Here is a 16,376-nt window from a genome sequence, read left to right on the forward strand (position 1 = left end):
TTACCTGTCATGCCCCACCAACATGCTAAAACAGGGGTCTCAAAGTCCCTCCTTGAGGGCCGCAATCCAGTCGGGTTATCAGGATTTCTGCAATGAATATGCATAAGATCTATGTGCATGCACTGCTTTCAATGCATATTCATTGGGGAAATCCTGAAAACCCGACTGGATTGCGGCCCTCAAGGAGGGACTTTGAGATCCCTATGCTAAAACAATTACAAACAGTCCAAAATGCAGACTAATATACTCGCTGAAAAAATACGATCACATTACCTCAGCTTTCCAAGACTCACACTGGCTCCCAGTACAAGCACGCATACAACACAAATTCTACTGTACCCTATTCAAAGCCCTAAATGGAAATGGACCAAGCTATCTGAACAACCACCTAATCTGGAAAAACACATCCAGACCAAGGAGAACTCAAGCACACTTTACCCACCCCCCAATCAAAGGCATGCAAAGCAAAAAAAAAAAAAAAAAATGACGGTCTACTAGCCACTAGAGCAGCGAAAATAGACCACCACCTCTCAAATCTGCTGACCACGACACCCAACTACAAAACATTCAGGAAAGAACTGAAAACCATACTGTTCAAGAAATTTGTTAAATGATCTAACCAAACCGTATCGACCATTCCCAGATCCCGACGCACACTATAGCTATCAACCTTGTAATCTCCCTGGGAATGTCCAGGCTAATTTCTTGTTGTAAACCACCTAGAACTGAAAGGTATTGGCAGGATAGAAGACACTAATGTAATGCTCTGTTTTACTCTAAGGCTTGGTACCTTCTTTTCTTTATTTGTACATACTTAACAAAATAACACTCTTTTCAGCTACAGTAATAGCGAAATAATGCTCAGAATCTAGGAAGTTGGTTGGTTGGGCTGAGAACTTTTCAGCAACCCCTCATATGTGTTTGTGTGTATATATATAGATAAGTGTGTATATATATAGATATAGATATCTCCTTAAGTGATGCATTAATTTTTTCCCAATATTTGTATCCACAAACTTTGCCAACAACTGCACAACTGTTGGACCAGTTGGTGTTTTTCAATTTTTTTTTTTTTTTTTTTTTTTGGGGGGGGGGTCTGTAACCTATTGTCAAGTCAAACACTCTGCATATTGGAGTTTTTATTGAATTTGAATAAATCTTGCGTCAAGCTCATTGGATTCCACAGCTCCAGCGTCCCTTGTTTTGGTTTTCAATTTTTTGCCAGTACAATCCTGGCTACCTACAATTTAAGTGTAAGGTCAGTTTCTGTGTGGTCCTAAGCCTGCATTCACTTCTCTGAATCACAATAAGAATTTCTTGGATCCAGCATCAGTTTTTCACAGTTAACATATAAGTAATTTTACAAAAACCTTTTATATAGATAAGTTTTTAACAATTTCCTTTAACCCATACAGTATGCAGAAGTGGAAAATAACTGGCGAAGATCAAAATCCCAGACATGATAGCAATCGATTGTGATATTTTTTATATTGACAATCCCTGGCCGAAAGGAATTCAAATAATGTTGAAATGCTTAAGGAACATCTAGAATTTGGAAATTTAAAGTGTTCTATCAAATAACCAGGAGCCAAACCATGTAAACGTTATAACACAGACATCCTAGCTTTAAAAAAAAACCACTCTGGCTTCATCAGTGCAGTTTTCTATAATAAGACGTTATATGATCTGATTATCTAGTTTCTAATTCATGACCAAATTCATCTTATGGTTGGATATTTCTATCACATATGGAAGACAGTGTCATTTGTCATGTCAACCTCTTTGGCATTCTGTCACATTGAATTTGCATAGGTGATGCTTTTTCATTCTAATGAGATGTGTTCAGATGAGAATTTTGTATTGGGATTTCTTAACAGTTGAACTCAAATAAGCACTCAAAGCTTTCTGTATAGAGAATTTGCCATTGTTGTGGGTCCAGTGGCTTTTGGAGTTACTCATTTCAGGATGTGATTCCTTCTGAGTTCTTCCAAGATTTTGTATTGTTTGGACATTGGTTCCTGTACTGGAGCATTGCAGGACAACAATTTTTTTTATTACGGTGACCTCATAATGTGTTCGGGATGACCTCATCATTTTTTTTCTTCATTATAAGAGTATTGAAGTTGGGATTATTGAAAGAATGGCATCCTTAGGCATGATTTTTCTTCAATCTGACAAAAGGACATGAATAGCTTGTCTGCAGTATAGTCAGCATTCTGCTGGAGTACGGCATACGTGCTGCCTTTTTAGTCACCAGGCAGACAGTTTCCTGGCAACTCTGTAGCTCCAAGCAAAATTACAAGCATGCATCCAAATAAAACTTTAATGACAGCCTTCTTGTCTGAACACAAGGCATCATTCTAATTACCCAGGGTGGTGCTGGGGACCCAGTGGACCTCAAACTTGGGTTGTGCATTCTATAATTAAACCCATTTGGAATCCACAGGAAGTAAAATCACAATTCCTACTCCCTTAAAAAGACCCTGCTCTCCATTTGAAATCTGTTTATGCCTTATACAAACAAAAAAAAATCCTGAGTTTGCAATTTAAATTTATGATAATGCATATTGATAGACAACCACCGCTGGCAGTTTTCTGACTTGGACACTGATATGTGTGAGATGAAAGGAAGATTCAGCTCCTGGAATATATTTGCAGACCCTACTAGAGCCCCAGTGCTAGACATGGGGCATGAATAAGAATCTGGAGGAAATTTTTTTTAAAAGACCTGAAAAAATGCTTTAAGAGGAATCCAGGAAGGAAGGGAAGGAGTTTTGGATTTGGCTCAGGCCTTTTTTCAGTTACAGCTCAGTGATATTCAAGATATAGTATTCTGGTCCAGAGTGGAGCAACTGGAGAAAACTCCACAGCATATGTAGCTTACCTGGAAAACTCTTAAAACATGGGGTTCGATATTCAACTATCCGAGGATATTGAGAGGTGCTCTTTGAATAATGCTACTGAATATCCTTGCAGACCACATCAGCATTATCTCTTAAGAAACTCCAAACTGTTCAAAATACTGCTATCAGAGTTCTTGTTAATGCTCGGAGATATGATCATGTTTCTCCTTTTTTAAAGGAGTACCATTGGCTTCCCGTTAAATTTCGCCTTATGCATAAGGTCATATAACCTTTGCGTACAAAGCATTACAATCAGGTCAATCAGATTACTTAGGAAAATTATTAGTTCCCTATAAGTCTTCCCGTAGCCTAAGTTCATTGACTGTTCATCAATTGGTTTTACCTGCCGTTCATTTGGTACGTTTGGCATCGACGCAAAGATCTGCCTTTTTTGCAGCAGTTCCTCGCCTGTGGAATTCTCTTCCAGTTACGATTCGTTCAGAACTGTCTTATGTCAAATTTAGATCAATGGTTTAGCATTTCTATGAGAATGTTTTGTATATTATGATCCTGTTTTCTGGCAACTATTTAAACAAGATCTAAACAAATTTATTTTTCTTTGAGATTTGATCATTTAGATTTACCGTATTTTCGCGGATATAACGCGCACCCGTGTAAAACGCGCACACGGGTATAGCGCGCGGGGAACACAAATCTATGTAAAAAAAATGTAATATAGCGCGCACACGCGTATACCGCGCATGCTAAAACCTCTCCCGCCTACTCCGAACCGACATCCTCCCCCCCGCTAGCTTACCCGCGTTTACAACTTTTTTTTTTCAATCCGATCCGGCATCCCCCTACGAACCGGCATCCTCCCCCCCGCTAGCTTACCCGCGTTTACAACTTTTTTTTTTCAATCCGATCCGGCATCCCCCTACGAACCGGCATCCTCCCCCCCCCCCCCCGCTCACGTCACACACCCCTCCCCCGCGATCCTACATCCCCCCCCCCCAGCACCGCAAAACATGTCTTACCCGATTGGGCACCGGCACCAGCACCAATGCACAGGATGTGCCAGTGCCAGTGCCCGAAGATCCTCCCTCGTTGGTTTGGGTTGGTTTGGGCTGGGCTGAGCTGGGCGGTGCGGTGCAGGAGAGATCCTCCTTCTTCCTGCGCCGGGCTGGACTAGGCTTTGAGCATTTGCGCATGCTCAAAGCCTTCTGGTCTTGCTCTCTCGAAATCTCGGAGAGAGCGAGACCAGAAGGCTTTGAGCATGCGCAAATGCTCAAAGCCTAGTCCAGCCCGGCGCAGGAAGAAGGAGGATCTCTCCTGCACCGCACCGCCCAGCTCAGCCCAGCCCAAACCAACCCAAACCAACGAGGGAGGATCTTCGGGCACTGGCACTGGCACATCCTGTGCATTGGTGCTGGTGCCGGTGCCCAATCGGGTAAGGCATGTTTTGCGGTGCTGGGGGGGGATGTAGGATCGCGGGGGAGGGGTGAGCGGGGGGGGGAGGATACCGGTTCGTAGGAGGGATGCCGATCGGATTGAAAAAAAAAAGTTGTATACCGCGCTCACGCATATAACGCGCGAGGGGTATGCGCGGTACGTAAAAACGCGTATAACGCGCGCGTTATATCCGCGAAAATACGGTAATTACATTTTTATATTTTATTTCTCTTTTCTTTCTTTGCTGCTCTTCTTTTGCTTTCCTATTTTTTAAGGCGTTCTTTTCATGTCTTGTTTTTATATTTTGTACACCGCGCTGTTGGCAAACCAAAGTGCGGTTAAAACTTTTAATAAACATAAACATTAATAAGCATCTGGACAGTGGTGGGATGGTCCCTGGGCATTCCTCAAAGTTATCTGCTAAGTAGCGATATTCCTACCAAAAATGGGAAACTATCTGGTTCAACAGGAGTCAGTAATTGGCCTGGAGCAGAGATGCTTCAAGAGGGGAAGCCTAGTACCATAGCTAAGGTAGGGATGGAGGTTATGTTACTTTTTGAGTTTTAAAAGGTGGTCTCGTCAATGAAAAGTGTGGGAAGCACTGTCCTATATAAAGCACAACGACAGTTCCCTGCTTGTAACGGGGTAAGTACAGGAGTGGATCAACCCTGCAAGGCAAATCTGGAACCAGCTAGCAACCCTAGCAGGAGTTCAGACTACAGCAGTAGCGTACCAAGGGGGCGGGGAGGGGGGGCGGTCCGCCCCGGGTGCACGCCCCAAGGGGATGCACAGCCGGCCACCCTCACTATTCTGCCGCTGCTCCGTCTAACCACCGCATCCCGGCACCGGCTCCCCGCAGAGTCACTCCTTAACACGGCAACTGCATGGTAGATGGAGGCAAAAGGTGAGGTGGGCTGGTGGGCGGGGAAAAAGTGCAGGGCCCTCAAGACTTCACCTCCGGCGTCAATTCTAACGTCGGAGAGGAAGTTCTGGGCCAGCCAATCGCTGGCTGGCTGGCCTGGAACTTCCTCCCCGTTAGAACTGACGCCGGAGGTGAAGTCTTGTGGGCCCGGCGCTTGTACACGCCAGGCCTGGCTCGGGGAAGGAGCAGGGAGAAATCGGCTGCTGGCTTGGGGGTGGGGGTAGGGAAAGAATCGGGGAAGTGGAGAAATCGGCACGATGGCTTTGTGGGGGCTAGGGGGAAAGAGAAAGAAAGGCAGAAATAAAGAGGGGGCCAGGGGGAGAGAGAAAGAAAGGCAGAAAGAAAGAGGGGGGGGGCAGGAGTAGAAAGAAAGGCAGAAAGAAAGAAATATTGGCTTTACAGAAGGACCAGAGACTCATGAAATCACCAGACAAAAAGGTAAGAAAAATGATTTTATTTTCAATTTAGTGATCAAAATGTGTCCGTTTTGAGAATTTATATCTGCTGTCTATATTTTGTCTATATTTTGCACTATGGCCCCCATTTACTAAACCGCAATAGCGGTTTTTAGCGCAGGGAGCCTATGAGTGTCGAGAGCAGCGTGGGGAATTCAGCACAGCTCCCTGCACTAAAAACCACTATTGCAGTTTAGTATAAAGAGTGGGGGTATTTGTCTATTTTTGTATAGTGGTTACTGAGCTGACATTGCATAGAGTCATCTGCCTAGACCTCTTTGAAAACCCCCCCGAATATAAATGAAAATTAACATTTTCTCTGCGTACAGTGTGCTTTGTGTATTTTTAAAATTTTATTGTTGGTAGATCATTTTGATTGGTCATTTTAAAAGTAGCTCGCAAGCCCAAAAAATGTGGGCATCCCTGATATAAACAGGGTGTCCATCCCAGCTTGTGCTCCCTCTGGCGGTTGTTTCACTTCTGTCCGGCTCCCCTGCTCAAAGCCGTAGGCGTCAGCTCCTTACACAATCTGCGGCTGCGTCGGAAGCATTCCCTCTGATGTCACAACGTCAGAGAGAAGGCTTCCAACGCAGCCGCGGATCGTGTGAGGTGTAGACGCCCGCTGCTTTGAGCAGGGGAACTGGCCAGACATGCTGGGCAGGGAAGAGATGTTGCTGCTGGGCAGGGAAGAGATGTTGCTGCTGCACAGGGAAGGAAGGGGGGAAGAAATGCTGCACAGGCAAGGGGCAAGAAATGCTGCTGCTGCACAGGGAAGGGGGGTGAGAGAAATGCTGCTGCTGCTGCTGCTGCACGCAATTGGGGAGAGAGAGGGAAGAAAGGAGAAGGAAGACAAGGGAGAGGAACCAGAGATGCCAAGTCCATGGGAGGGAGGGAAAGGAAAAAAGGAAAGGAGATACCAGACCATGGAGGGGGAGGAAGAGATGCCATGGCATGGGGGGAGGGAAGGGAAGGAGATAGAGATACCACACCATGGTGTGGAGTGAGAAGGAAGGAAAGGAGAAGAGAAAGAGAGATATGCCAAAGCATAGGGGAAGGGGTGGAGATAGAAAAATGGAGAGAGGGTGAAGCTGAAATGAATCATGTGCAAAGGAGAGAAGGGACCCCCGATATACAGTTTATTGAAGGGACATAGAAAGAGGGAAGATGCCATATGGAAGAGAGAGAAGGTGGACAGTAGATGGAAGGGGTAGAGAGAGAAGGCAGAAGCTGGGTGGAAGGGGTAAAGAGAGGGCAGATGTTGCATGGAAGGGAGAGAGTACAAGCGCTGTATAGGAAAAAGAGAGCAAAGAGAAGATGATTAAAGCAGAAATGACAAAAGGTAGAAAGATTTTTTTGTTGCTTTACTTAGAATCAAGTAGTATTGTAACTGTATTAATAAAAGTTTTAAAAAGGAAATAGAAATAAGGCAATTTTTTGGACTAAACCCCTTTCCTCAGGACAGGATAGCATAACAGCAATATACTGTACTGTTCTAAAGAAAGATTTGGCCTCTGAAAGCTAATTGAAAAATGGATTAGTCCAATAAAATGGTATTTTCTTATTTCTCATAATTTGTTTTATTTTTATTTGTTAATTTGTAAAGTGGTGATTGTTATGTATCAGTTTTTTAAAATTTACATCTACTGTCTATATTTTGCACAGTATTAGGGGACATGTGTCACTATTTTTTGTTGTGGTGTTGCATTGTATGTAGAGTCTGGTTTCTTGGCGGTTCAGTTTAACTTTTGTCTACATATTTCTGTTTTTAGTTTGTGATTATTCCATATTGGGCGAGGGTGTATCTCTGTTTTGTGTGTATGAAAAGGACATAGTTTTCAGTTGGAATTGAATGCAGGTTCAATTGACTGTGCTGGATCTGGCTTGTTTAGTTTTACAATGTATGTGTTGGTGTTCTAGTGCTCACTGCAGTGTTTAAGATGCTGCCTTTTCCTAGGTACACTCTTGTTGTGCGATATGTGGATTGTTACTAAAAATCATATTTTTGATATAGATGGGGGGATGTCAAAAAGTGATGGGCCCGGGTGTCACATATGCTAGGTACTAGCTGTGAACAACTCAGATATATTGAAAACCAATGTATATGAAAATAACTCTTCCAATTGGAGACTGGTGTGGTCAAACAATGTTATAGTAGTAACATTCTGCAGAGGTAATGAGAAGCCAGTAAAGCTCTAAGTTTGCTCAAAAAGAAGGAAAAAGCCTCAGAAAGGGCCCTCCCACCACCACAAAGGTGGATATAAAGGTGGTTGAGTGGTAACCTCACAGGCAAAACCTTCATTTAAAAGTGAGCATTATAAACATTTTAGCAAATACAAAATTTCAGATAGAGGAAAAAATCCCACTTATCTTGGGGCTGATCCCAAGATAAGTGGGATTTTTTCCTCTATCTGAAATTTTGTATTTGTGAAGCACGGTTTTTGCTAAAATGTTTATAATGCTCACTTTTAAATGAAGGTTTTGCCTGTGAGGTTACCACTCAACCACCTTTATATCCACCTTTATGGTGGTGGGAGGGCCCTTTCTGAGGCTTTTTCCTTCTTTTTGAGCAAACTTAGAGCTTTACTGGCTTCTCATTACCTCTGCAGAATGTTACTACTATAACATTGTTTGACTACACCAGTCTCCAATTGGAAGAGTTAATTTCACATATGCTAGGTACGCCACTGGACTAGAGAATGACATAGTGACAGTTACCCGCCGAAACGGTGGAGGGGAAAAGTGCTCACTGCGGGCACGGGGACAAGGCAAACTTCTGGTTGCGTCAGAGGAGAAGCTTCCGCCCAACACATGTGACTGCAGGCAGGCAGTCTCCGCCGGCTTCAGTAAGTTTCTTTACTAACGCGCCGCAAAGGTAAGGGGGAGGGAGGGAGATTCTCGGGCTGCTGAAGGGCAGTGAAGTGGCAAGAGGGAAGGGTGGATGCTGCGGGGGACGGGATTGTGAAGGGGACAAGTTTCAAGTTTATTATAAAATTTGATTAATCGCTTATTCCAAATTCTAAGTGATGAACAAATCAATAAAATTACAAAATTGGGGGACAAACATAACTAACAAAAGACTAAATTTTACAAAACATAATAAAGACTAATTTTATAAACATAATAAAACATGAGGAAAGAATGGGAAAAGAAATACAATCTAATTAATAGAAAAAAAGACAATTAAGCTTAAAAACAATAGGAAGGGAAAGAACAAAGAATCTCAAAAGATATGAAGATTAAATGAATCTCCTAGACAATTCTTTTAGTCCCCTGCAGGGACGGGGCGGTGAAGGGGACAGTGGTCCGGTGACGGGGCAGTGACAGTGACAGAATTTTTCCCCATGTCATTCTCTAGTTCAGACATCATGTGGCTCAAACTGACTGACTGCTGCACAGTGCCAAAAGAAACCAAAGCATCGGTTCTGAAGGCAATGCTGGCAGTAATTGTCCTTCATTTTATGTTAGCATCTATTTATATGGCCTGTTTTCCTCTTACTTTAACTAAATATCTTATCATAGAGATTAATCTCTATTATTTGGTTTAGCTCTTGGGAGGATGGCTAACTGATAGGGTGGAAGACCTGTGTTTCTTCTCCCTGGAGCAGCCTGAATTTGGATACCGTTCATGGTTAAGAGTGGGGGACAGATCATTGCACCATGGAGACACCTACTGGCCAGATTTAAAGTGCACACATGCTTCAAGGGCAGTTCTATAACCTCGTTGCTCATATTCACATGCGCATTGCATGGATAAATCTTTAGAATATTAGCACTTATATACTGTATGTTTGTGTGCACATACCTGTGTAAGTGCTAGCAGAGCACTTAAGTGCTATTCTGCAAATATCTGCATAACTTACATAGCGTGTTATTTGCAAGGGAGTGCACACAGAGGAGGAGCATGGGAAACTTATAGTATTGTAAATTACATGTGTCCCTGCTACATTTAGCTGCCTGCCCTTATGCCAGCTCTAGAGCTGGTGTAACCATGGGTACCTAAAGGTTAGGCACATTGATAACCAGGTTACACTAGTATTCTTCAATAGAACCTAGGTGCTTAGGTTCCATTATAGAATAGGCACCTGCTGTGCAACCTTAGGGCGCTGAAACAGAGATGCCTAGTTATAGAACTGCATCTAATGGGCCTGCTATCACTGCAACAGCTGTGTTAAGTGGGAATGAAACACTGTTCCCTTCAAGCTGAGCAGAAGTCCTCCAACTACACCGCTGCCAGTGGGGGGCAGTGCGTCAATATTTTGTTTTCAATTGCTAGAGATAGGCAGGTTCCCCAGAGTCCTTCAGAGCTTGCCTGTCACTCACTAATGAAAATGTGATAGTGAAATGGGGAGTGTTGGGGTGGGGGGGGGTCATAAACAGGGCAACTGCCCTGGGCCCTACAGTTCCAGGGGTCCCTTCTGGGCTGAGAAGTTCTTCCCTTCTCTCCACTCTGTTCTGAAGCTCCATCACCTTTTAAAATTCAAAGAGATCACCGGCATGGCAGCAATTCTCTAATGCTGCTTGTAGATTCCTCAGCGCTGTTCTCCTGCTGTGGTCCGACCAGGAAGTTGCATCAGAGGGGGCGGGCTGTGGCAGGGGAACAGCGTCAAGAAATCCGTGAGCAGTACTAAAGAACTGCTGCTGTGCTGGAGACCCCTTTCCATTTTAAAAGGTGAGAGGGCTTTGGAACGGGGTGAAGAGAAGCGAAGGACATCCTAGTCCACAAGCCCTCTGGAGCAGATGAATTTTAAATGAAGGGAGGAATGCTGGATTGGAAGGAATATGGCTGACCCAGGGTTGGGGGAGGTGGAGGGAAGGAAAGAGGAGGAAGGGAGAGATGCTGGATGGGAGGGTATTTGGTGGTGGGGAATTCAGGGGTGGCAGCAGAGAGGAGAGGAATTGGGAGTTCCCTCAAATTCTGCCATGGGCCCCAGCATGTCTGATACCAGCCATAGAAACAGCACCCCCACTGGCGGGACTGTAGTTGGAGGACTCCAGCTCAGTTTAGAGGGAACAGTGGAGTGAGGATAATGGTAGGGATCAGGCAGGGGAGGGGGGGTCAAATAGTTGGGGGGGGGGGTTAATAAAAAGGAAAAATCACTCTTAGTTGTGAATGGAGGCTCATGTAACCTAACAGAGACCAGATTACATTGAGCTGACAGCTCAAAGGAGCAAGACGGCTGGGTCAGAAAAAAAAAAAAATCACAAAAAAATGCAAACATTATATTTAAATTGAAAAAATACTTGCTGGAACAGGTAGGATGACATGGCTACACTTCCTAGCTATGGATAAAAGGTTAAGGAGAGACCAGCAGACAGTAGCTAGAATACCTCATTACAGAGGACAGTGGAAGACCCTTAGTCCTTACTCCCCGCATACACTCCAACCCCCCCCACCCCCACCTCCCTCTCCCCCCCCTCTTCTGATTTCCCACTCCCTCCATTTTATCCTCTAACCCAACTACGATAAACCTGTGACTCCTTCCGCGCTACCTGCAATTCCGATAAAATTTTTGTAAATCCGGGTTCAGACCGGATCCTAATGTAACGAATGTAAACCGCCTAGAACTCTCTGGGTATGGCGGGATATAAGAACCTAATAATAATAATAATAATAATAGTGACAAGGACAGATAATTATCAGAACTGCAGTAGTATATACAGGGGCAACTAGCTTGACAGAATGGGCCACTATCATATCATTCCAGCTGTTATCTATACTGTCATGTTATTAACATCTGTCATCATTTCTGCTACACATATTTAATCCTGTACTACTAGGAGTCATAAACAAGAGATTGGCTGGGTACCAGTTTGTAATGCTTGCCTTGCTTTTGGGATGCTTAAAAAGTTAACATAGAATTAGACTTTCTTCTTGGATTTTAATTATGCCTTTCACCTTTCCAGACTCAATTTAGATATGTCTATTACCTCATGAGATTCCCTAGTCAGGGAGCAAAACAACATTTAGTGTCCCGTTTTCTTTCTCTCTGCTTCCACAGACACTACCACAGCATTGAAGTTTTCACTCACTATGACCTTCTGACATTAAATGGCTCCAAGGTTGCAGAAGGCCACAAAGCCAGCTTTTGTCTAGAAGATACAAACTGTGGGAAAGGTATGTTATGAACCAGCGGTCTCAAACTCCTGGCCCGGGGCCACATGCGGCCCACCAGGTACTATTTTGAGGCCCTCAGTCTGTTTATCATATTCACAAAAGTAAAATAAAACAGTTTCTTGATCATATGCCTCTTTAGCTATAAATTAAAATATTAGTATTAAGACTTAGCCAAAAGGAAAGATTTATAAACTATAAGGAATTTTACTTCATGCAAAATTAACTATTTTTTTCTGAGGCCCTCCAAGTACCTACAAATCCAAAATGTGGCCTTGCAAAGGGTTTGAGTTTGGGACCACTGTTATAAACTGAGCTACTTTATCTCCCTGGAGTACTTTCACAAGGCAGTACTTTCACTTCAGTTCTTTATCAGCAATGAGCAGTGATTCATACCTGTTGTCTGTGCCAGCCTCAAGCCTTCCCTACGATGCAACTTCCTCTTCACAGTACCAGGAAGTTGCATCAGAGGGAATGCCTGGGCTGCATGAACAGCAGGTATGAGTCACTGTTCACTGAAGGACTTACAAGGTACCAAGGAGTTTGGGAAGTGAAGTTAAGAATAGAGAGTTGCGCGGGGACAGAAATCCCACCCGTCTCCGCCAAAGTCCCACCCGTCTCCACCCGTCCCCGCGAGGAATCCCACCCGTCCCCGTGAGGAATCCCTCCGTCCCCACCCATCCCCGTGAGGAATCCCCTCCGTCCCCACCCGTCCCTGCGAGGAATCCCCTCCGTCCCCGCCCGTCCCTATAAACTTCAGAAATAGTTATTTCATTTAATTATGCTACTGAATTAAAGGCTCTGGTAGAAACCCAAGCAAAAAGACTTTATTAATTTGAAAATATTAATTGGGAAGAATACATACTTTGTAAACGGGTTTCTACCAGAGCCTCTAATGTTTATAAATTTTTATCAACACAACTAATATACTACTTTATCCTGAAGCAAAAAAAAAGAAAAAAAGAAATAGAATTCTTTTCCTACCTTTGTTGCCTGGTTTCTGCTTTCCTCATGTTCTCATTCAATTCCTTCCATCCACTGTATCTCTTCCTTCTGCATCTTCCATTTGCTCTGTTACTGTGCCTCTCCCTTTCTTCCCCCTTCCAAATTGGTCTGGCACCCATCTTCTTCTCTCCGCTCCCCCCATAGTCTGGCATCTGTCTTCTTCCCTGCCAGCGTCTTCTCCCTACTCTCTCTTCCTCATTTCCTTTCAGTGTCTTTCTCCCCCCCATCTTTCCCATGTCCTTTCAGCGTCCTTCTCCCTCTCTGTCTTCCCCATGGCCTTTCAGCATCCTTCTCCCCCCTCTGTCTTCCACAAGTGCTTTCAGAGTCCTTCCCCCCCCGCCCTTCCCATGGCCTTTTAGCGTCCTTCTCCACCCCTTTGTATTCCCCCATGTGCTTTCAGCGTCCTTCTCCCTCCTCTGTCTTCAAGTGCTTTCAGAGTCCTTCCCCCCTCCTGTCTTCACCATGGCCTTTCAGCGTCCTTCTCCCCCCCTCCTTCTCTACCGCCCCGGGTGCAGCACAGCCGGCCAGGTCCCCTTACTTTTGTGGCACTTCCCCGACCGACCGACAACAGCCCCGGTCCAACAAACCTCCCTGCCCTTAACCGCGAATCTAAATTACCTTCTTACAGCTGCTGTAAGAAGGTAATTTAGATTCGCGGCTACAGGGCAGGGAGGATTGTCGGACCCGGGCTGTTATCGGTCGGTCGGGGAAGTGCCACAAAAGTAAGGGGACCTGGCCGGCTGTGCTGCAACTGGGGTGGGGCGGGGCGGACCACCCCCCTCCCTTGGTAGCCACTCAAACCGCGAGGCTACTCTCCTTCTCCTTGCCTGCCCTGCCTGCAGCACAGAGCCGAATGGAAGTCTTCCCGACGTCAGCGCTGACGTCGGAGGGAGGGAGGGCTTTGTTTAAGCTTTGTTTAAGCCCTCCCTCCCCTCCGACGTCAGCGCTGACATCGGGAAGACTTCCGTTCGGCTCTGTGCTGCAAGCAGAGAAGGTAGGGAGAAGAAGAGCCGCGCGACTGAGTACATCCAGCCCCGCAGGAGCCCCGCGACCCTCGGAGGCGTCCCCATGGGATCCCCGCGACCCTAGGGGGTGTCCCCATGGGATCCCCGCGACCCTAGGGGCGTCCCCACGGGATCCCCGTGACCCGAAGGGGGAACCCGCGGGATGCCCGCGGGTCCCGCGGGATTCCCGTCGTCCCCGTTCCCGTGCAGCTCTCTAGTTAAGAGACCCCCGATTGCCTGAGGGGGAGGGAGGGGAGAAATGCCAGGTGAAGGCCAGGCTTCTCATGCCCACCCACTTTGGGCTCAGGCCCACCCAAAATTGGGTGTCTTGCTACGCCCTTGTGACTAATGACTAATATATGTCAAGTGCACATGTGTATGTATCTGAGCTCAATAAGAAAGAAGCAGAGACAAGCAAGGCAATATAAAGCCACAACTAATCTGGTTGTGGTTTCATACTGACATGATTGTCTCTATTTCTTACTTGTTGGCCTTAGAAGACTGGACGGAAACTACGCGGTGGCGGATTCTGAAAAAGCCGAAATACTAAATGAATATTTCTGCTCAGTCTTCACCTGTGAGGCACCGGGACACGGACCACAGTTGAAGGCAAAACAAATTGCGGAAGACCCGTTTCAGAATTTTGAGTTCACACCTGAAGACATCTACAGCGAGCTGATAAGGCTCAAGGAGAACAAGGCCATGGGACCGGACAATTTACACCCAAGAATGCTTAGAGAATTGAGAGATGTACTGGCGGAACCATTAGCCGTGCTCTTCAATCTCTCACTAAGCACGGGGAAAGTTCCGTTGGACTGGAAAACAGCCAACGTCATTCCTCTGCATAAAAAGGGTTGCAAGGCTGAGGCTGCGAACTATAGACCGGTGAGTCTCACTTCAATAGCGTGTAAACTCATGGAAACACTAATTAAGCATAAATTAGATACGGTCTTGAATGAGGGGAATCTCCGGGACCCCAGTCAACATGGATTCACCAAGGGTAGGTCCTGCCAGTCCAATCTTATTAGCTTCTTTGACTGGGTAACAAGAAGGCTGGACTCAGGAGAGTCCTTAGACGTCGTATACCTTGACTTCAGCAAGGCTTTTGACAGCGTCCCACACCGCAGACTGCTGAACAAGATGGAATCGATGGGGTTAGGAGTAACACTAATTGCATGGGTTAAAGATTGGCTAAGTGGCAGACTTCAGAGGGTGATGGTTAACGGTACCCTCTCCAAAACGTCGGAAGTGACCAGCGGAGTGCCGCAGGGCTCAGTCCTGGGTCCACTCCTCTTCAACATATTCATTAGGGATTTGACTCAAGGGCTTCAAGGTAAGGTAACCTTATTCGCTGATGATGCCAAACTATGCAATATCATAAACGGCTACAAGCTGCAGAATACTATGGAACAGGACCTCTGTACTTTAGAAAGTTGGTCCTCTGTCTGGCAGCTGGGCTTCAACGCCAAGAAATGTAAGGTCATGCATCTTGGAAATGGAAATCCATGCAGAACTTACACCTTGAATGGAGAAAGACTACCGCAGAACGAGACTTGGGAGTGATCATCAGTGCAGACATGAAGACTGCTACTCAAGTGGAGAAGGCTTCATCTAAGGCACGGCAGATGATGGGTTGTATCAAGAGAAGTTTCGTCAACAGGAAGCCTGAGGTCATGATGCCATTATACAGAGCCATGGTGAGACCTCATCTGGAATACTGTGTGCAATTTTGGAGGCCACATTACCGTAAAGATGTGCTCAGAATTGAGTCGGTTCAGCGGATGGCCACCAGGATGGTCTCGGGGCTAAAGGGTCTCTCGTACGAAGAGAGACTGAACAAATTGCAGCTCTATACTCTCGAGGAGCGTAGGGAGAGGGGAGACATGATTGAGACATTTAAGTACATCACGGGACGGGTCGAGGTGGAAGATGATATCTTTCTTCTCAAAGGACCCTCGAACACAAGAGGACATCCGCTCAAACTGAGGGGAGGGAAGTTTCGTGGAGACGTCAGGAAGTATTTCTTCACGGAACGAGTGATAGAGCATTGGAACAAGCTTCCAGTACAGGTGATCGAGGCCCGCAGTATCCCAGACTTCAAGAATAAAGGGGATACCTATGTGGGATCACTGCGGGAGTCATACCATTAAATAGGGTCGCTAGGATATAGACTTAATAGAGCAGGTCAGTAGAGTTAAGGGGGCCAGTAGACTTAAAAGGGGGTCAATGGTACGGGCAGACTTGATGGGCTGTAGCCCTTATCTGCCGTCATCTTTCTATGGTTTCTATTTTACAGAATCACATCTTTTTTCCTTTGATTCTTTGTATATATCTGGGTGACATGATATGTGTATTTACCTCCACAGGGAGAGTTTAGTTGTTTATCTATGGACATTTCTGTGTATAATATTAGAGTATGTGGGGAATAGGGGAAGTGTGAGTGTGTGTGTTGGTGGAGTCTGTAATAATAAGTGTGTGTGTATGTAGGGATTGAGCTGAGTGATGAGTGTGTGTGGTGGGGTTTCAGGTAAGTACTAAGTCTGTTCAAAAAGTTCCAGAACTGATTTTATAAAAATTTAGTAA

The 16,376-nt window shown here is 45.3% G+C and overlaps 1 protein-coding gene across 1 annotated transcript in view; it reads left to right on the top strand.

Moving 5' to 3' along the window:
* LOXL4 (lysyl oxidase like 4) overlaps positions 1-16,376 on the top strand; it is a 139,248-nt gene that overhangs the window by 88,778 nt on the left and 34,094 nt on the right. Inside the window, exon 12 of the mRNA XM_033942260.1 lies at positions 11,672-11,787. Within this exon, the coding sequence (XP_033798151.1) occupies positions 11,672-11,787 (116 nt within the window). The remainder of the gene's footprint in view (positions 1-11,671; positions 11,788-16,376) is intronic.

This window comes from Geotrypetes seraphini, chromosome 4 (assembly GCF_902459505.1).
Source record: "Geotrypetes seraphini chromosome 4, aGeoSer1.1, whole genome shotgun sequence".
Classification (NCBI taxonomy): Eukaryota; Metazoa; Chordata; class Amphibia; order Gymnophiona; family Dermophiidae; genus Geotrypetes; species Geotrypetes seraphini.